The 20955-nt window shown below is 44.3% G+C and overlaps 1 protein-coding gene across 1 annotated transcript; it reads right to left on the reverse strand.

Annotated features, from left to right (window-relative positions):
• Nucleotides 1–66: 66 nt before the first annotated feature.
• LOC110475041 (urea transporter 2) lies at nucleotides 67–14591 on the reverse strand. The gene is made up of 9 exons (XM_021538890.4): nucleotides 14439–14591; nucleotides 9188–9350; nucleotides 8279–8468; nucleotides 7713–7841; nucleotides 6415–6607; nucleotides 4658–4805; nucleotides 3938–4072; nucleotides 2973–3022; nucleotides 67–1970 (listed from the first exon to the last, which is right to left on the reverse strand). The coding sequence occupies exons 2-9, from the start codon at nucleotides 9333–9335 to the stop codon at nucleotides 1794–1796; spliced, it is 1170 nt and encodes a 389-aa protein (XP_021394565.3). The 5' UTR covers nucleotides 9336–9350; nucleotides 14439–14591; the 3' UTR covers nucleotides 67–1793.
• Nucleotides 14592–20955: the final 6364 nt, after the last annotated feature.

Here is a 20955-nt window from a genome sequence, read left to right on the forward strand (position 1 = left end):
TTAATGATAATAAAGAGAGAGAAACTTAAAGCAAACTCGAAAAAGTATGTATGATTGTTTTAGAAATTAACTCCACAGAACATTATGTGGCTATTTATTAAGTAAATCATGGAAATGCTACATTTTACAAGTGAGTATACAGAAATCCTGTTGAAGTCATACAGAAATCCTGTTGAACATCTGAAAACCTAAAACTTCACCAGAAGATACTGCCAACAGTTCATCACAAATGTTTTACAGTCAGGCCTTTGTGATTTTTGCAAAAATACCTGGTTTGGGTTTTTTTTCCCCCATTCCGAACACCAAACTCATGCTTGATTTTATTTCATCTAGTACATGGAAAACAGGTTTTGATTTGCTTTTCCTGGTGTGATGTTAATGCATGTAGGCTCTGTCAGCTGAAGAACTTGAGCACATGGAATAGTTTCAGTGAAGATATGAGCTTCTACATGAGACAGAGTATGTCAGTGAGCCAGGCTGAAAGGTTGAGGGGCTGAGTCAATGCCTGTTGAGGTCACCCACACTGCTGAGTGCAAGGACTGCTTCCCTCTTCCCTGCCTGCACACCTTGGGAGCCTGGGCAGAGGTGGCACATGGCTGGTGTCCTGCAGAGCTCTGCTGGACTGCCAAAATGGAAGGGTCCTCAAATGTCCCATTCCCACTGTGGGGCAGAGAGGAATGGCAGAGCAGCAGCTTCACAGAATCATGGAATTGTTGCCACTGACCCATGTCCCATGTCCCCATGTGTCACACCCACAAGGCCTTTAAAACCCTCCAGGGATGGGGATGCCACTGCTGCCCCAAACAGCTTGTTCCTAGGCTTGATAGCCATTTATGTGAAGAGATTATCCCCAATAACCCAATCCAATTGAAACCTCCCCTGGCACAATTTGAGGCCAGTTCCTCTCCTCCTCTCCCTGCTCCCTTGAAGTTGTCCCCTGGCTGTCCCCTCCTGTCAAGAGTCGCGCAGAGCCAGAAGGTTCCCTCTGAGCCTCCTGAGCTTCAGCAGCAAGCTGGGACAGTGCAACATTTTGCTGTTTGATATTCCTGAGCTGAGTGGAGGGAGAGAAGTCCAGAAGATCAGTTCAATTTAGTTCTATTTTTGTGCATTGACTGAACAGAGCCATTTTATTGCATAGGAAAGGGACAGCAATGACTTTCTTGATGTCCCCTCCTTTGCTAGCCCATCACCAAATTCGAATATTAAAAGAAATCATGAGATTAACTCAAAAAATCACCAAAATCAAGTCTGTTTTATGTTTGTTGATTGCTAATGAACATCTCTCTCCACGGGGTTTGGGAGGTCCTTCAGGTAGAATTCTTCACAACCTATTTTCTATTTGGCAAGGAGTGCTCTTTATTCAATTTTATGGTACAATGAAACTCTCTAAGATGCCTCGTCTTGCTGTCATAAGATGTTTAGCCATTAATTTAAAGTTCTTTTATATGCTGAAAGATGCTCTTTATTTCTTTATGTGTGATTTCGGCATCTTCAATTTCATAGAGATTTTTCTTTTCAGCTTGCAAGTCATTTTCCCATTGCTTATAATTCAAGTGTCATTTCAGATGTGTGCTTTAAAATCATAATAGGTTGATCTTGGGAAAAGTCCTTCCAGCACAGCCCAGTCCTACCTAATAGAAATCTTGTTAATAGAACAAGCACATGTGATGGGAAAAGTCTGTCCACACAGAGGGTGGTGGTGTTGGACATTGTAGCACACAAATCACAGTCTGTTGGGCAAACACCTCATGCTCTTGCCTTAAGATCTGATGAGTTTCTCTCTTCTTAGATCTCTATGCCTCATAGCAAGACCTCTCATGTTTCTTCATCATCAGATAATAAGCTCGGTTGGCTTCTGGGTAGGTGACTTTGGAGAGCGGAAGCCTGCAGATCGCAGAATGGCTTGTGGTCATCAGCAGGAAGGTCAGTGCAGACAAGCAAAAAGACCAGGTTCCAGATGGCACCCCAAACTGCAAAGAATAATAACAAACCACCTATTTACTACATGTCTTTATTTTATTAGAGTAACACACAGAGCCAGCTGCCTTGCAACAACATTTCTGGAAGAAGTCTAGACTTGGTTTTGCATTGAGTCTTTCCTGACTGAGGCTGGGTTTATGATGTCTTGACATTGTGCATCAGCCTACAACATCTACCAGCTCTGGTGACAGATTTACCTCATCTGTCGTGGGGAAGGTTTCTTGGACATGAGTTAGGAGAGGGTGACAATGATACAGGAGAGCTGATACCAGAAACATTAATCTCTTCCCTGGGCTGTGGTACTGACTGACTTCCAGCAACTGAGAAAATAAATTAACCTGAATCTAATGTTTTTTTTGCACACATGCAGGGCCCTTTCCCAATTGCTTCAGGCATGAAGTAAATATCTGAAAGAGGGGAGATGTTCTAGCAGCCTGTTGGTGCCTAAAACAAGTCCAGAAGTGCTGGAGAGGCACTTTGGGCAAGGGCCTAGACAGAATAAGGGGGAATGGCTTTCCCCCTTAGGGTTAGATTGGATATGGGCAAGAAATTCTTCCTTGTGAGGGTGGTGAGGCCCTGGCAACCCAGGTTGCTCAGAGAAGCTGTGGCTGCCCTATTCCTGGAAGTGTTCAAAAATAGGTGGGGCTTGGAGCAACCTGGGACAGTGGAAGGTTTCCCCGCACATAGCAGGGGGTGGAACTCAATGAGTTTTAAGGTACCTTTCAACCCAAACCATTCCATGATTCTGTGATCTCATAAGTGTCTAGAGCTGCGCTGTGGAAGTTCAAGCAAACTGAGGATGGAAAGTGGCAAGTGATAATTCTAGGTCACCTGTTCCAGTGGGAATCACACCAACCACCTGGGCAGATAGTAACCCCTCTCCCAGACCATTTCTGCCTTCGGCTGAATTTTTCTCCACATCTTGGTGTTTTGCCTGACAAGCCAGAGAAATTCAGCATTGGAAATCAGCCCTTAGTTGATAAACTACTTACCACAGACAACATGTGGGTCACTGCTGCTCCCAGGTAGGCACTGAAGAGTGCTGTGGAAAAGGAAGACAGTTCCTGGTGAGTTCAGTTGTTCATGGAGTAGAACAGCAATGACAAACATCTCTCCTTCTGGCTTGGATAGCTCAACAAATGATTATGACCCTGTCTGAGCAGTACCCTGCTGAACACCTTCCTGTGTCCTCTCCAGCCTGGAGATTATGGGAGGGGCAAAACCAACCAACCAACCAACCAACCAACCAACCAACCAACCTGGAGTGACAAAAAATGTGGTGTGGCATCACAGCTTTTGAAAAACACACTGACATACAAAGTATGTAGCTTGATGGATAGGGTTAAATAAGAAAATAACCTTCCCTACTCTCATCTGTCCTGGCTTCAGGGCCGGAAGGTGACATACAGAGCTGTATGAGCACTGAATGAGCAATAGTTTCACTCCCAGCTTGCTCTGATATTGAAATTTCATATGGAATTGCCTTATAAATAATTCTTCAATCCTGCTATGTTGCCCAGCTCATGCCTTTAATCCATTTCAGGAGAATGGGGAATGTGTACTGTCTAACTAGAGTAGAGTTCCACTCTTCCCAAAGATTAGGCATGTCCTTCAAAGAAGGAATTTGAGCTGGTATCTATGGCTAGAAAAAACCCCGCATGATTCATCCAGCAATTAGCTATCAAACACAATGTCTCAAAACAAAGTATTTGATTTCAAAGACCTCAGTTAACACGTGTGTCTATTGATCACAGCTCTTTCTCTAAACACAGCTCTTGGCCAAAAATGAAAGCACAGAGTGAGTTAAAGCCGTGGCTCCAACACACAGCTCTACCACTCGTCAGCCTCACCTACACCCATCTGCCTGCCCCGAGTGCCCATCTGTCTCCTCGCCTCCTCTGCTGCAAAGGCATCCTGTCTCACCTCCAGGGGAGGTGAAAACCCACCAGGTACCTACCGCAGGCCATGGCCAGGAGGTGTGTCTGCCAGGTGAGAGCCAAGAACATGCCCCCGATGGCAGCGCAGGACAGGGAGCTGTTGTAACCCCACAGCCCCGAGTAGATTTGGTTAAATGGCTTTGCTAAGCTCAGCCCTGGAAAATAAAGTCAGAGAAATGTGTCATTCCTTGGCCAAAGAGATAAAAGTGGTGGAGAAGTGGCACAAATCCAGATTTTCAAAGGTTCTAGCCAGCATTTGTACATGGAGCTGTTTGTAGTCATGTTGCTAAGGTCTAAGGGTCTAAGGGAGTCATGGCAGAATTTTCCTGTTGCTGCTGAGCTGACTTTGGCAATTTGGCTCCAGCAGAACACGTATGGGTGAATGAACCTACATGTGTACCTTAAATGAATCCCTGAGGCCTGCACTTTCAGGCTGATGGCTATGACTTCCATTGATCTGCCCCTAAACCCACCAGGACACACCCAAAAATTAAGTATTTTGTGGTAAAAATTAACACAACAGACACTTGTTTTTTCTGAAGGATTCTACTGTCATAAAACAAGGTAAGAGAATGAAGAAACCAATCAAAAAAATTCTTAAAATAGAAGTTCAAGTAGATTTTGTTTCCAAGCAGCCATTCTCCATTGTGTGAAATACTTGTGGCTTTAATTGCTCCACTTATTGTAGTACCTGTTTTATTCTCCATGCTTTTATATAACTTTGTGGCACAAACCATTACCTGCCAGCATCCCCACTGCTGAGCCGATCACTGTGTGGACACAAATAAGTGGAGAGGAGATAAATAACCCAATCAGGAAAATTCCGCCAGTCCAGGGACTGTCACAACCATAAACCTGGCCCACGCCGACTGGAATGGATTTCAGAAGCTGTAGAAATTAACAAACCAAACAAGACAATTTGTTATCAACTTTGTAACTTTTTGTTTGTTTGTTTTTAAACCTATTTTTCTTGGCCAGGCTCATATTTGGCATTTGTTGGATGCAGTCTTTCTTTTTAAGTGGAACATTTGGAGAGGTCTCAGGAGACAGCACGGCATTTCGACAGGGTTTTCCCTTCAGTGAAAATGAGTCATGGCTTGTTCCCTTGCGCTGAGCTCCTCTGCCAAGTTTTTCCTCTAAGATCAAAGGTAAAGATTTTGAGAAAGGGTATAATCATCCTTCCTCTTTGCATGTGCTGCTGACTGGACCATTTTTGTATATCCACAGGGACCATGAGAGTGAACTTAGGGGATGGTTGGGATCCACTAGAAATATGAGCAACACTTGCTGGGCTGGTGGGACAGAGCCCAGCCTGATCACCACAGCTTAGAGATGGTTTTGAGGCACTTTTCTGTATACAGTCTCCATAAAAGTATGTGCCACCAGTGAGAAATGTCACTTGTGGGTTTTATTTAGTATCAATTAACTTCCTTTTCTTAATCACTCCCTGGGAATCCCTTAAAATACTCTGCTGAGCCTTAGCAGAAAATAGTTACTCTGGTATCTGTATTGTTTATGGTGTAATCCAGGAGAATAAAATGTTCCTTTGGAAAGGTCCCCACTTGAATATAAATTAAAAATATGTGAATGTGTACCTGCACCTAACTTTTTAACCATTCTAACACAGTAATATCTGCTTGCTCATGTCTAATCAGAAAGATGTAATTTTATAAACAGCTTATATCTGAAAAAATAAAATTAGCCTGTGAGTTAACTGGAATTCTCAGCACAACCTTACCTATGGGGAGATGATCAGTATATTAAAGAGAAATGGGTAATTGGATTAAAGAGAGTATTTGAAGATTCTAATCTATACACTTCGATCCAACTGCACGTGAAAAGGTTCTCATTTTCAAGCTGTCAAAAATGTATATTCCTAGAGTAAACCCTTATATTTTGGATAATAATTCTCTTATAAATCAAATTTTGTACTGCCAGACCATAATACAGTAACAAAGGAGGTGAACCTGCTGGAGCCATTCCAGAGGAGGCCACGGAGCAGCTGCCAGGGCTGGAGCCCCTCTGCTCTGGAGCCAGCCTGGCAGAGCTGGGGCTGTTCACCTGCACAGGAGAAGGCTCCAGGGAGAGCTCAGAGCCCCTGCCAGGGCCTCAAGGGGCTCCAGGAGAGCTGCAGAGGGACTGGGGACAAGGCAGGGAGGGACAGGACACAGGGAATGGCTTCCACTGCCAGAGGGCAGGGACAGATGGGATATTGGGAAGGAATTGCTGGCTGGGAGGGTGGGCAGGCCCTGGCACAGGGTGCCCAGAACAGCTGTGGCTGTTCCTGGATTCCTGGGAGTGTGCAAGGACAGGCTGGATGGGGCCTCGGCACCCTGGCATAGTGGAAGATGTCCCTGTCTATTGCAGGAGAGGGGACTAGATGGTCATTTAAGGTACCATCCAACCCAATCCACAGGAGTTTATAAAGGAAGATGATAAGTGTCTGTAGTATTTTTAATTGTAAGTGAAGGGGACTGTCACCCTTAAGACATCCTACCATTGTCATTTCAACCTCTGCCCAGGTGACATTCGGTGTTGATGCTGCAGGATGAATGACAGTTGTAGGGAAGAAGAGGCTGTGTGGTCCTGAAGCAGCCAGGTAGAGGGTCAAGGCCAAGTTGAAAGGCAAGGTGAGAACAGGCAGGTCCCACTTAGAGAAAACAGTACTTAAAGCACTGGTGAAAATGGGGCTGAAAGAAGAACAAAATGGTCTCACTAGAAGCTTTTCAGATGGGCAAAAATAACACCAGAACCACATCCAACTATAAACCCAGCTGCAGAAAATTTGGTCTATTTAAAACAAACAAAAAAACCCAAACCAAACAAAAAGAAAAACACCCTCTTTGCCTCTTTCTATCTGTTTAATTTCCTTGATCAAATCAGAGACAGAAAGGGTCACTCCATAAATTTCCTACCCCTCCAAAGGCAATTATCAATGTACAGATTCCTGTCATGTTATGTTAGTATGTATGAAGAATTTGGTAAACGTGAAGGAGACAGAATCTATTGTTTTAATGGAGTTATTCCGCAGCTCAATCTCAGGGTTTACTATTTCTTTTTAGCACCTGAGGTGTACTGAGTCTATGATACCCATGCTGGGTCTGAGTGAACTGTGAGCTGTGAATGTGGCTCTGTGCCCTTGCTCAAGCTTGTTGATCAGCAGTAAAAGCTGACATTAAAGTGACTGTAACACCACACGAAATTCAGACAGACAAATTACATGTGTGGTTTTAACAGTCTGCAACTAGACATTTTGGGGTCAAAGACCAGGTTTCAACATTTTTTGCTGGCCAAATACCTAGTGGATTATGGTGTCATATATACGAGTAAAATATTGCTAGTTGTTTGTTTCGATTAGTGTCAACCATCATGTCTTGGGACCACTGAATAGCTTCTGTACTTGGGGAAGTAAATTTGCATGACATTTTTATATGGTGACTTAAATAGATGAAGCACTTGTGGTTGATGATGGTAGGAAATAGTGAAAATAATTTTCCTCTTGAAACAGAAATGAATTGATGCATCACAGCCATATGACTCACATTCAGAACATTGAATTACACATGATCAGCCACTGATTTTTGTTTTCCCCACTGGGATTGCTTGTGATTATGTGGGTATTTTTATTTGTTTCTGGACTTCATCTGAGTTTAAAAGTGTAAATAACAACGCAGATCTAACGGTACATATGTTGTGTTCCCTTTCCACTGCTGGCTGCATAGAAATGCAACAGCTCAGTCTCATGTGTGGGGACTCTGGGGCTGGAAGGAGAAGCAGAGGAGCCATCTGTCTTACCAGGTCATGGACACCAGTGCCACGGGCAGGAGGAGCCACCAGTTGTAGTCTCCATCAGCAGAGAAGACAGCCATCAGCAGTCCCACCAAGACCCCGTTGTATCCATACAAGCCTGCTGCTATGGCTGATCTGTGTGGAGGGAACAGCTGTCCTGAAGTCTCCTCCCCTGAGGATGCTTTGTTCACATCAGCCCTCCCTCCCCACCCAGCTGTGGCTCTGTTTGGGGGATGACCTGCTGGCACTTGTCCACTGAAATTTGATTTCACACATTTGGGTCAGCACCTACCCCTTCTGCAGGTTTGTCCAGTGTGCCTCTGCACCAGGTGCAGCTGCTGAGAGGATCTGTCTGGTCCTACTAGACCAGGTATGTCCCCAGTCAAGGCTGGATCACACAACCATATAAAGTTTGGGTTGGAAAGAACCTTAGAGACCACCTTGTTCCAAACCTATGCCATGGGCAGGGATACCTCCCGCTAAATTTAGGCTTCTCATCCTCATCTAATACCTAACACGTAAGTCAGCACTGAAGTGTCACCTTACCCTGAGCGGGAAAAGGATGGACTTACCTGTCCTGACCCAGAATAAGTGCTGTTAAAGTTGAGACAACTGTTCCCACACATCCCGTGAGTGTCCACCATGGGTTCTGCAGCAGGAGGCCGGCCAGAATGACCAGCCCACTGAGGGGATTGTTGACAAACATCACCTGGGATATCCCACGCAGCACCCAGTCAAGGAGCTGGACCATGAGAGGTTTGTCTGGAAAAGATCAAGTTCAGTAATAAAACAAGCCCCCTAAAGTCTGCAGATGGTACTGATTTGGGATGTATTTTTGAAACTCAGGAAAAGTTTTGGCAGTGGGACTTGGCACCATGACTGAAGCAATGAATCAACAAGACTGTAAAATCTGACAGGGATTTATTATGGTCCACAGTGAAGGCTTACAGCTGGAAAACTGAGATGAACCGTGAGGTTGCCAGAACCCTGTGTAATAAAGTACCCTGGACCAGATTCATATGAACTAGCTAATTTATGATGTCTGTGGCTCAGATGTCGAATTATGTGTGTGTCCCACTGCTGATTTATTACAGGGACCAAACACACCTACCTGTGTGTAGTTTAACTTCACAGTGGCATTAGGCTTGACAGAAACTGCTCATCTGAAAGGACTTGAAGTGTTAAGAAGAATGGCAGAGTACAGAATAACCATCCAGGGCTATGTTCTATGGGACCAAATTTGCTTTGTACATGGCATGCTGGGAGGTGAATGTCATCTCAGATATCCTCAAGATTTAAGCACTATGTGGATCTCTGCACAAAGGTGATTTTTTTCCCCTACAAAACAGGTGTAAATCAGGGTAGAGGTAGTTTCCATACTCCTCTAACTTGAATCACATCACTAAGAAGTAAGTTATTACTCCTTTGATGTGCTTTTTTTTTGTAATCCGCTGTCATTAGTTACAATGAAGTAGATTTACCTTTCAGCCAGGTTCCAAAATCCTTCATGTCTCCAGTGAGGTAACCCACAGCTCTGCAGAAACTCTTCCCACCTGTGCTCAGTGGATTTTGCTTCATTGGCATTTTTTCCCCCTTGGTTTCTATATTGACATCAACACAGTTTTCCATATTGATGTTCTGAACCTTTGATAAAATTCAAGGGAAAAGAAAAAAAAAGAGAACTCATTACAATGTCTCTTTCTGATCCATGTTTATTCTCTTTACTACATGTTACTTTGGAACCAGAAAGAGGAAAATCCTTACTCTGAACACCTGATTCTTTTGTATCCATGAGCATATTCTCTCTTCACATTCCCTATCCTCCCAGACTTCTGCACAGTTATAAGAATACGTCTCTTTTATTAAGCTTCTCTGTGCTTAACCCATATTTCTAGTTTGAATTAATCCATCAACCATCACTAATAGGCACCAAAAGTCAGTTTTATAATCACCTATTGGGATCAGTTCAACCTTTCTCATGAGCAAGGGCTTAGCCTGGGGTTGTCCATGGTGCCTTATTCTATGACTCACATGCATTCATACATTCCTTTTCTCATTTGAACTGCACTTTAAGCGAACCAGTCTTTAGAAGTACCCAGCATTGATTCAAAAGTGTGATACCCAAATTCACAGTTCTTACTTTCCACTCTGCCTTAGTCATGTTGCTTTCTTTTCTGCTGAGGCAATATTGGGGACTGCATGTTGGAAGCTGTAGTAAGAAACCCTTGGAGACTAATGAAAATATACTTATTAAATTTACCAAGTGCTATAAAAAGTTTAAGTAAGGTAGGGGACTATTATAGGCCCAGCAAAGGTGTTTAGGTGTAAATAAGGTATTTGGGGTGCAGGACTGGGAGATGGGGACCCTTTTGGGACACACCCCCTTTGCATAAGGGGTTGCTGGAATTACCTTTGGCACCTCATACAGCCTACAGAGCATTATTTAGGCACATGGATCAGAGGCTTACACATAAAACCAGTGCCTATAGGTAATTCATTGTTTGTCTAAGAGCAAATTCTGAATATGAAGTCATCAAATAAATAAAAACCCCTGTTTCTGGAGCATACTGTGTTTCCTGAACTAATTATTGGTAATTATCAAGTAAACATCAGACAAAGTGTGTTGTGTGAATGCAGAACAGAATGCAGAATGTGGTGCTTCAGGTCTCACTGGTGAATGCCAGCTTGTGCAAGAAATAATGAATTTATATTGGGAGCTGATAATCTAAATAGGATGATACAGACACATAGGTCTTGTGTTCATCCTTGACTCACTCAAAACTTTATTAAAGGCCTTGTGAACAGAATGGGGAGAGAACCCATAGCTCAGAAACACAGGTGCCGAGTACTTAAGCTGCTTCACCCCTGGGCATTGCACTTCCTGACCCTCCAGTGTGGTTAAGCAGCTCTGAGTCTGTGTAGGGGAAAGCCTGGTTAATGCACCATTGGTTAATCCTGGCCAGTTTCTTACTCTGTGGTACTGGAGGGCTGGTGGTGACATTTCAGGATGCACAAATAATATTTGCACAAATAATAAATGGAAGAGCCGAGCTAATAAAAGGATAGGTTCCATGTGAGAATCTGATTACAGGACCAGTATATACAGAAAAGTATTGAGTTTGGCTTTGTGTACATGTAGATAAGGGCCTGGAATAAAAAGGCTAAGGAAGAAGAGGAGGAAAAGAGTGGTGCTAGGGATGGTGTATTGATACAGGAAGGCTTTTTTTGGGTCTGTTATAATTCACTATATTAATTAATTAGGCTTTATTTTTTTCATACTTTATTCTGGAATAAGTGAACTGAATGTACTTTCAGTTAAATAAAAATTTCCAGCCAAGATAAATACTCTCAGTTTGGTGAAAGTGCATTTACATTTTCCTTTTAAAGGATCTCCCTCTTTATACAGCTTGAGCTTTCCCTGTTGCTAACCTGCAAGGTGAAGTGCTGCTGCAGTGCAGAACGATGCTGTGAGACATGCTGGGTGTTCCCCTGCAAGCTGAGTGAGGAGCTGTTTGCACACAGGAGTCTGCAGAACGGGGTGCAATGTGCATGTGAAGTGCTGGAGTCACTGTCCAGTCCACTTGTACAGTGGAGATAAAAAAGGATGAGGCTGAGAGCCTGAATTCACCAAAAAACTGATGTATTGCTTTGCCATATAAACTTATGTGTGAGCTGGCAGTGCTCCTCTGCCCTGGGTTTCCACATTTCCTGGCAGAAATGAAGCCAGCTCACTGCAGCTGGCATGGCAAAAAGACGAGGTGACCTGTTGAGTCACTTGCACTAACCTGCCTCCAGCTTCACACCCAGTGGATCCCAGCACATTCCAGAGCATTCAGAGTCACAGAGGCTGCGGGGTGATCACGGTTACCTCCCATCCTGCTGCTGCTGAAACTCATGTTCATTATGTCACAGAATCATAGAATACTTTGTGCTGGAAGGGACCTTTAGAGTTCATCTATTCCAACTCCTCAGGCACTCCTGTTTGATCTAGGGATGGGTCTCTCTAGAGGGACCACAGGAACTTCATCCATTCAGTAGAGCATCAGGTGAGTGACAGGACAAGGGGCAGTGGCTTCAAACTGAGAGAGGGCAGGGTTAGATTAGACATTAGGAAGAAATTGTTCCATGTCAGGATGGAGAGGCCCTGTCAGAGACTGCCCAGAGAAGCTGTGGTTGAACCATCCCTGGAAATGCTCAAGGCCAGGTTGGACAGGTCTTGGAGAAACATGGGCTAGTGGAAAGTGCCCCTGCCTGTGGCACGGGGTGGGACTGGATGAGCTTTAAAGAACCTTTCCAACCCCAAATATTCTGGGATTATTTATGCTAAGGCAGAGTGAAACCATTATTGAACAGCCTCCTCACCTTCAGAGCAGCCAGGCAGGAGGTGGGTGTAGGCCAAGAAAACCTTTGGTTTAGGATGGGGTCTTCATGAGACAGAAAAAACCCAGACCCAGTCCTATTGGTTTCATGACTTCCCTGACTCCCATCCCAGGCACTGTGTGGGGGCTGTGTCCTGTCTAAGGGGATTTTGCTGTCATTACAGCCCTGAGGCTTGTCTCATCTGTTCAGAAACACCAAGTATGAAGGACTTGCACTACTTCTACTCAGTTGTCCAATAAGAGCATAAAGAGGTAGTGAAACACTTGGAAACTGGCACCAGCATAAAATTTTATAGGCGTTTTTAGTGATGTTACAAAGCAGTACCTACCATACATATGCATAGATTAATAATTTGTTAACACATTATGTTGCTTCAGGAAGTAGGTGACAGCAGGTATTTAAGAAAAGAGAGAATACAAAAGGTGTCTTATCTCAGAATTGTGGATATGCTCAGAGAATTTTAGCACAGTGATGTCTGAATAATAATGCAGAACTGAAGTGTACATGTTCTGATGGGATCTCATATGCGCTGGTCTGCAGCAGGTCTTGTGAAGAGTTGCAGCTGAAGTTATGCAAACACATGGTTTTCACTGAAAGCATTATTTTTTTCTTAGTGCACAAAGCAAGGAAATGGAAATAATTGCAAAAGGAGTGTTCTGCTGGAACAGACTACTTGGCTTCTACAGGGGGGTACGTTTTGGTTTAGTATTTTTTTTTTTTATTCTTGATTTCTGTTAGACTGGGAAAAAAGTTTTTATAAAGACTAAGTCCTGTTCTCAGACAGCTTGGACCACACTGCCTCATCTCACATAAACTCTCAAGCCCTGCAGTACAAACTCTCAGTGCTGGTGTGCAACTGGTGAGATACAGGAGCAGCAGCAGAACCCAGGCACAGCCAGTCTGAATGTGCTTTTCATCTCAGTGCTGCAAGTGCAAGTGGTTTGTAGTGTGCTTTAAGTGCAGAAAAACTACTGGAAACCATTTTCATGGCAAGTGAGAGCTTCCCATGAAACAAAGCAGAAAACACAGAAGATGTTTCTCTTTCATGAAGATGAAATCATCACAGGGTCGAGATGTTAATCTACTGTGTTTTTTTAATCATCCTTTCAGAGTTAATAAATGTCCTGTAGCAACGTACTGACGTTATGCAATCCCGTGTCTCCCTAAATCAATTTTCTTTCCCCTTCTGTACACTTCCTTCCTGTTACACCATACCCATGGCACCTCAGTCATGCCTTGTTAAGGCTGGCCCTGTGCTGCGCCTGCACTCCTGTGGCATCTGGCCCGGCAAATGCTCCTTTGTTCACCTGCTGAGGAGGAGACGAGCCTGGCCACAGGTTGGTTTTGTGTTGTGCATCCTAAGAGCAGTGTTGTGCTTGCAGCTGGGAGAGGGACACACTCTTTAGTTTGGCTGATTAATACTCCAGGTAATGAGCACCTCTAAGCTTGGACATGGGACTTTTACCTGTTATCCAGTTATCTAGTGCTTTCTCTTTCTGTAATTTTCGTTTCTCCCTGCCAAAATCCAGGTTTCTCTGAGGGTTTAATTTATTATGGGGTATTTGTTTGTGCAAGGAACCAAGGGCCTGCTACCGCACAATTGCAGCCATTGTGTCTTGCATTCTCTGAATTCTTGCTGTGAAGTCTGCAGGCAGCCAAGCTCTATAAGCAGCTTGTTTTTAGAGGAATTCCTGCATCCAAGCACAATAGGAGAAAAGGGCCAGATTCTCAGCAGCTCTAATTCCAGCACAGCCCCTGTAATGTTACCAGGGGTGTAGTAAAGCTGGATTAATGTTGTATTAGGCATAGGAACACACACATGCACAAGCACGATCCTTGAAACAGGTTATAATGAATTTGACCCTCACTGGAAGAAAACAATACAGGTTCTCCCATAGAAGATATATTTCAAAGTATTAAAAAGCTTACCCCTCAGATTCAAATATTCATTAAGCTCACGTGCAATTCAGTGTTCAGAGACCTGTCTCTCAGGGACAGAGAAATACAGAGACACTCTCATCAGCTGTGTATTATTACTATCTGGGTGTTTTCATTTGGCAGAATGGAAAGTAGTAAAAGGAAATGTTAAAGAGTTCTGGTTATTTCTTTTAAAAAATTATTTCTTTCCTCTATTTCCTCCAAGGCTCACACACCTGGGCTAAGCAGTACTCATAAATCCTCACCCTTCTAGAAGATTCTTATAACTGTGATTCCTGTGCTCCTCCTGAGCCTCAGCTGCTCTCCTTCAGCAGGACTGCTCAAATGCTCTTTGCCAGGTGTTTTGAGGGAGAGGAAAGACCCAGGTAAGTCAGTAACAGGGTGCATTAAAAGGAAAGAACAGAGTGCTCTTACCTCACAGATGAGCTTGGGAGTAGCTGTAGGTTTGCTGGTGAGGTCAGAAGGAAAGTAGAGAAAAAGAAAATGTCCCACCAGCTTATATAGGCTAGCATGGTTCCTGTCCTGATATTACTGATTTGTTTCTCCTCCCACTTAGTGAGCTCCAAGTGAATATTAAGAAAGTTCCCTTTGGAATTCTCCACCTTTCCTCTTGCTCTGTCCTGGGTCTCTTGCCAACAATCTATCTAAATATCCTCTTTCCTGCTGGGTTTTTTTTTATTGTTGTTGTTGGTTTTTTTTTTGTTTGTTTGGGTTTTTTTGTTTGTTTTTTTTTTTTTTTTTTTTTGTTTGTTTGGTTTTTTGGTTGTTTTTTTATTATTATTTTATTTTTACATTTTCCTTATTTAAAAAATTCTCCTTTAACTTTGCCCTTTCTCCTTCTCTACCATTTAAAAGAATAGAAGATTTTAAAATGGACTCTCAGTTACCTGAGCTTGACCTGTCCAGAATTATCCTCCTCATCCTATACAACTTAGCATCCTTCCCACCCAAATTCTGACCAGGGAATGTGTAACATAGCATTTTGTGTTCAGCAGCCTATGAAGTTTTCCTGTTTCTGGGTAATTTACAAAAGCACTGTTCTGTTAATGAAATGCATTGGAAGACCTGGTGACCTTCCAATGTTTAGTAGCTTTTTATCACTCATATGAGAAATTAAAGAGATACTTTTCTTTCTTTTATTTTTTTTTTTAAGAAATATTTTTAATCTATCCTCCCCATCTCACTGGAGGAATCTGAAAATCAGAAATGTGGCATATAGGGGGGTTTATAAAGCTGTGAAAGTGCTGCAAATGACAGAGAAGAGGCTGGAGAGGGAAGCCTTGAATAGTAATTCAGGAGAAAGGGCAGAGAAGAGGATTGTGAACTTAAGGAACCTTGTAGGCTAATTTAACCATAGTAGAATTGTCTTTAGTATCCTTTCACAGTGATAGCTGAGAGAAGCAACCTTGCAAATTGACCTGGGTGCTGGAGAGAATGGTTTATTGTTAAACCAGAATCCATCTAGCTTTATGACTTTACTTTCCCCAGCCCTGTGGCAGCAGCCTCAGCATGCACGTGAGTTGGAGGGATATTATTCTCACTGGATTCTTTCAGGTGCATCTCTTTTGATGGAGATGTTTTTAACAGCAGGCTGGATTTTTGTTTTCCTCCCCTAAGAGGAGGGCATCTGAGCTAGTCTTCCTGTGATCAAATAGGCTTCAGCCTTTGTGATTGAGCCAGACACTGTCATCCTATGCCTTTGCACCCAATAGAACATAAAATTTTGCAGGGGAAGCTACTTCACTCTAGTGCAACTAACATATTTTCCCTTCACCATTAATTTCTCCTCAGGCTGCCTTTGCTTTCTGACTGGTGAAATAAATCCTTGCATGTCCAAAAAAGGGAAATGCATTGGATGATTTGGATGGGAGAGCCTCACAGGGAGTCTGTTCAGACTGAGTTTTGATCTTCCCACCTCTCATATTTCAGGGATGCCCAGGCCTGGCTTCAAGTTTTTTCAAGCAACATCTTTTCAGCTCTCCCTCAAAGGGGTGCAGCACATGGAGCAGGCAGGGCTCACTCCTGGGTTGTGCTGTAGGGTATTTTTATCCTCCAGGGAATCACAGATTCACAGAATATTCTGAGTTGGAAGGGACCCACAAGAATCATCGGGTCCAACTCTTAAATAAGTGGCCCATACAGGGAATGAACTCACAACCTTGGTGATATCAGCACCATGATCTGACCAACTGAGCTAATGTCAAGGTCACAGAATCCCAGAATATTTTGGGTTGGAACAGACTTTAGAGTCCATCTCATTTCACCCCCTTGAGCAGGGACACCTTCCACTATCCCAGCTTGCTCCAAGCCCTGCCCAAACCAGCCTGGAACACTTCCAGGGATGGGGCAGCCACAGGCAGGGACTGTGCCAGGGCCTCTCCACCCTCACAGGGAACAATCTCTTCCTAACATCTAATCTCAACTGCCCTCTCTCAGCATGAAGCCAGTCCCACCTGTCCTGTCACTACATGTCCTTGTACAAAGGAACCAGATTCAGCACTGCTCTGTCTGATTCTGGTGCCTTAATGAGGTATTTGACAGGTTGGAGTGACACACAAAAAAGCCAGTGGCTGGTGGGTCAGTGATGGATATCTTGGAGTGGTGCATTGTTTGGATTATCAGAGGTGGTTAATAAGTAACAGGATAATAAGTAACCACCTGCTGATGCCCGTGTGGGAATGAGGTCCCTGGCAGCAGCCTGCTCTGGGATGGAGACAGAGCAGGGAAGACCTCCAGTGCCATGTGACAGATCACTGGATCCCAGGCGCAGCCAGCTATTGGAGAGGTGGATGCAGGAATGCCTGCCTGCAGCTGTGTGCCCTAGGTAAAGTCCTCGTGGGTGCCTGAGGACTGAGGTTTCCCCTGAATAGGATTGATGTGGAAAGGTGGGAATGATAGAAAGCCTCCCAGATCTAACTCAGTGCCAGTTATGGTGCCCAGCACTAACTCCCAGTGCTGGTCACTCAATGTAGGTATCTTTTGGGGTTCAAGGTGGGAAAACTGAACCTGCAATGGCCATTCCTAGGCAAAAGGATTAAGATGGGCCACATGTTTGTCATGTAGCTGTCACCACCTGCCTGGGAGTGGGCCACCAGCTCTGGGTGACCAGGTAAATGTGTGCAAATTGATCATGCAGGTAACACAGGGAACTAGAGTTGCCTCTTGATTTTAGGCATGTGTGAAAAAGCACCACTTGGTGCTGAGGACAAGGCAGCTGGTGCTGGTGTCTGACAGCTAAGCTCTCTGTCGTTTAGGACGTCTAAATCTGTGACTTACCTCATCAGCTCTTTGTTGGTGAAAATGCTTGATGTTTCTTCTTCTGTGTTGCCTGGGAGGGTGTCTCTGAGAAGATCCCTTGGACCAAGCTCAGTGCTTGACACAGTCAGAACATGGGTTGGTCACTGGATCTCAACCAGACACAGCACCAGAAAAATGCTGAATGATCCCTGCTCACCCAGCAGGAGCTGTCTGGCTGCATCAGCTGGGTACAAAGCTTGAACTGGTTAGCTGTGCCAGGAAAGATTCTAATGGCCCTAATTCATCTTCACGTACTTTGGCTTCACTCCTTTCTCAAGCCTTAGTGGCCTTGAAGAGATGCATTAAAACCACTTGGTAGCAGATTGGCTTTTACTGCTGTTTTTGGCTGTGCTCCTTGACTCAGGTTTTACTGATGGGAATAGGTCTGCTGGGGGAGCACCATCAGCTCTTGGACTCCAACAAGTGCTTTAAAATGGTGTAAATCCATGTATGGAGCTTTGCATGTTTCTAAACCCCAAGTCCAGGTCTGCTTTTGCTAGAATGGGGTGTGGTTGTGTGATATGTGACCAGTGTTTGTGAGAGAAAGGGGGGGATCCCTTCCTGGAAATGCTGACAGCATTCCTCCTAATGCAGCCCACAGAGATGTTGGCTTTCTTGCTGCAAGGACACCTTGCTGCACTGTGGTCACTTGGTGACCACCAGGACCTTCCAGGACTCTTCTGCCATGCTGCTTTCCAGCTGGAGGACCACCAGCACGTAGGGATGGAATTGTTCCTCCCCAGGTGCAGGACTCTGCACTTCTTCTGGAACTTCAAGGGGTTCTTGTCAGCCCATTTTTTCCATCCTGCTGAGGACACTCTGGATGCCAACACAACCCTCTGGTATATCCAACACTACTTCCAGTTTTGTGCCGTCCCGAGATTTGCTGAGGGTGCACCCTGCTCCAACATTTGGGTCATTAATGAAGAAGTTAAACTTATTATGCTGGGCTAACACCACTAATGACTGGCCTCTACGTGTGATTTGTGCCACTGATTATAATGCTTTGAGCCCAACCATTCAGCCAATTTTAAATCCTATTTGCTTCACATTTATTTAGTGCATACTTCATTAACTTGCCTGTGAAGATGTTATGGGACAGAGTGTTGAAATGAGGTGATGCTCCAAATTTGCTACAGTGAGGTAAGGGACTTTTGCAGCTCACCTGGGCTGACTGTGACCAAACCTAATGTTTCACTTCCAGAAGTACTGCCAGTCCATGGTTCTTCTGGAGGTGTGTGGAGAGCTGGCAGTAGTAATGGAAGTATGGCAGGAGTGAGAGAGAGCCTGTGTCCTGGCTGAGAACATAACTCCTCTGGCCAGCTATAGTCTGTCCTGTCCCACAGGAAGGGCTCCTGTAGGAGCCGTCAGCCCCCATCAACATCTGTGGCCACTTTGCTTTTCATCATCTTGTTTTTATGAGTGAGCAGAGAGTGGAAAGATCTGTTTCAGCACAGAGCACCACAGGGTCTGTCACAATCTTGGGCTTGTTTGCTAAGAGAAACAGTTTTGGGTTTATACAGAGTGGGCCAACAGCTGAGCTGGTATGAGAAGCTTCTATCCCTGCACTTTGGCTTGTAAAAATTCTCTAAAGAAAGCTGCTGTTTGACATTCCCCTCCGTGGCAGTGCGATGGGGCTGGGTACAGACCGTGCTCTGCTCCAGTGACCGTCTCCTTCTCCTGGTGTGACTCCAGCACAGCCACATGTGCAGCTGTGGGAATTGCAGCAAATATTCAGCTCTCCAGTTTCAGAGGCCTCACAAACAGCAGTTGCCTTGCCCTGGCACAGTCCAAACTCTTTGTGCTCTCTATGTGCTTTGTGCACTGCTCTTAATGATGTATGCTCCCAAAATTACCAGTTATGCTAATGCATGTACATTGCTTCCCTCCTCTTCATACCTGCTCTGGAGCCCCACTGTCCTTTCTGTCCACTTGATATGCTCTCATAACTCACCTTCTCAGTCCATGGGACACCTCCAAGAGTGCATAAGTGATACCTGGAAACTAACTTATTGATTAGGAGTAGCAGTTTCTGTATCCTGGGATAGGAGTGGGGCAGGAATGTGTGAAGAGCAGGTTGCAGTTGTCTTACAGCTGTGTAAAAAAGCTCTGCTCTGTCATGACCAAATAAGTGGCAACTTCAGAGAGAGTTGCAGACTCTCCTCCTGCAGGCTGGTGCTCTGAGTGCTGGGGTAGAAAACAACTCCTCTATTTCAGCTGCAAGTTTTTCAAGGTGTTTGTTCAAAACATTGCTGCTAGTGGGAGGGGAGAATTGTTTGGAAAGGCACTAGTTAGCCAAGGCCACCACATGCCAAAGACTGCAGTGATGGTTTAGCAGCTTGGTGATGAGGAGCTGTTTCCTGGAACCATCCCATTCACCAGTGTCAAGATCCCCATGGTGTCCAGCTCAGGAAATATGTCTGAGGCTCCAGGAAGGACCAGCCAGTCACGTGTCCAGTGAAATACAGGTCAAAGAAAAGTCCAGTGCGTTGTTCTGGCTGGTTCCCCTTGTTTGGTTTTGTGTTCTCTTCCTTTTTTCCAGTCAGCTGGATCATTTTTCCTGGAGAAATGAACATTTCTCCAGGCTGGTCTGGCTGGCTGTGGTGATGAGATTGAGTAGCAAGTCCTGGGACTCAGGAGCTGGGAGGGAGAAAAGCTCCCTGGTCCATGCCTGGCTCTGAACCTCAGGACTGTTTGCTTTTCTGGTCATCTCTAGCATGGCAGACTGGATCATCCACATTAGAATCACAGCAGTATAGAACAGCTTCTCAGAGAAGACCTTTGAGATGATTGAGTCCAATTGTTGTATTGAAACAGTCTGAAATACTGAGGGATTTGGAAGCCTGAGGTTGACTGTATTGCTATATTTCAGTAAAGATGGGAAATTGAAACTCAAATAATTTTAAGTTTCAGCTTCAAGCCCCTCTCCTGTTCTCCTGGCTCCAAGGAAAAGCCCAAATTCAAAAAGGCTCTTTTTCTAAACCTACCTCAAGGCAGCAGGATCCTGTTAAAAATAACAAAGCTGGTGTGACTCACCTCTTTTTATGACACAAGGCAAAGTGTTTCTCTGCTTCTTATTTACTTTTGCAATTTGAGAATCAATTCACTTCTACTCTCAGCTAAATAGTCTTCCCTGCCCTTTCTGCTTCCCTTGCCCTGATGGTAGGGCTGTGAGTCTTACCCAGAATATGGCTGCTCCCAAGGAAATAATTAATTGTCACAAACCTATTTGTTTTAGGAGATGTATGTGTTAGGCCTTAACAAAGGGCAGAATACTATGATTTTTCCATCAAGAAACCCTTTCAGCCTATAAATCCCAGTGTTTACTACCTTCTTGCCAAATAGTTCCTACTAGAAGTGGAAGATGTTGTACATAGCATGGGTTACTGATCAGCAAGAGAAAGAGGACTGGTAGCACCCAGAAATGAACTATCAGACAGTAGAAGCAACTAAAAATTAATAGTCAGTGCAATGGGTAGAGGAGAGTTGTTCTGGCTGTGCAAGCAGTGCTGCAGGGTGCCATTTTCATGCACAGGCACCAACAGGTATAAATCCATTTGCAAAAAAAATTTTGCACATTTTGGGATAGGCAAAATAAAAAAAAAAAGTCATATTTAATGGATAACTCAGTTTC

Source organism: Lonchura striata, chromosome Z, assembly GCF_050655825.1.
Source record: "Lonchura striata isolate lonStrDom1 chromosome Z, ASM5065582v1, whole genome shotgun sequence".
NCBI lineage: Eukaryota > Metazoa > Chordata > Aves > Passeriformes > Estrildidae > Lonchura > Lonchura striata.

What these genes read in the sequence shown, in the direction of transcription:
- LOC110475041 (XM_021538890.4), bottom strand. Translation starts at nt 9,335, where the DNA reads ATGGAAAACTGTGTTGATGTCAATATAGAAACCAAGGGGGAAAAAATG. An exon ending in AGCAGTGGGGATGCTGGCAG is followed by an intron (nt 4,073 to 4,657) that starts GTAATGGTTTGT and finishes TTTATTTTCCAG; the next exon opens with GGCTGAGCTTAGCAAAGCCA. An exon ending in CCTCCTGGCCATGGCCTGCG is followed by an intron (nt 3,023 to 3,937) that starts GTAGGTACCTGG and finishes CCTTTTCCACAG; the next exon opens with CACTCTTCAGTGCCTACCTG.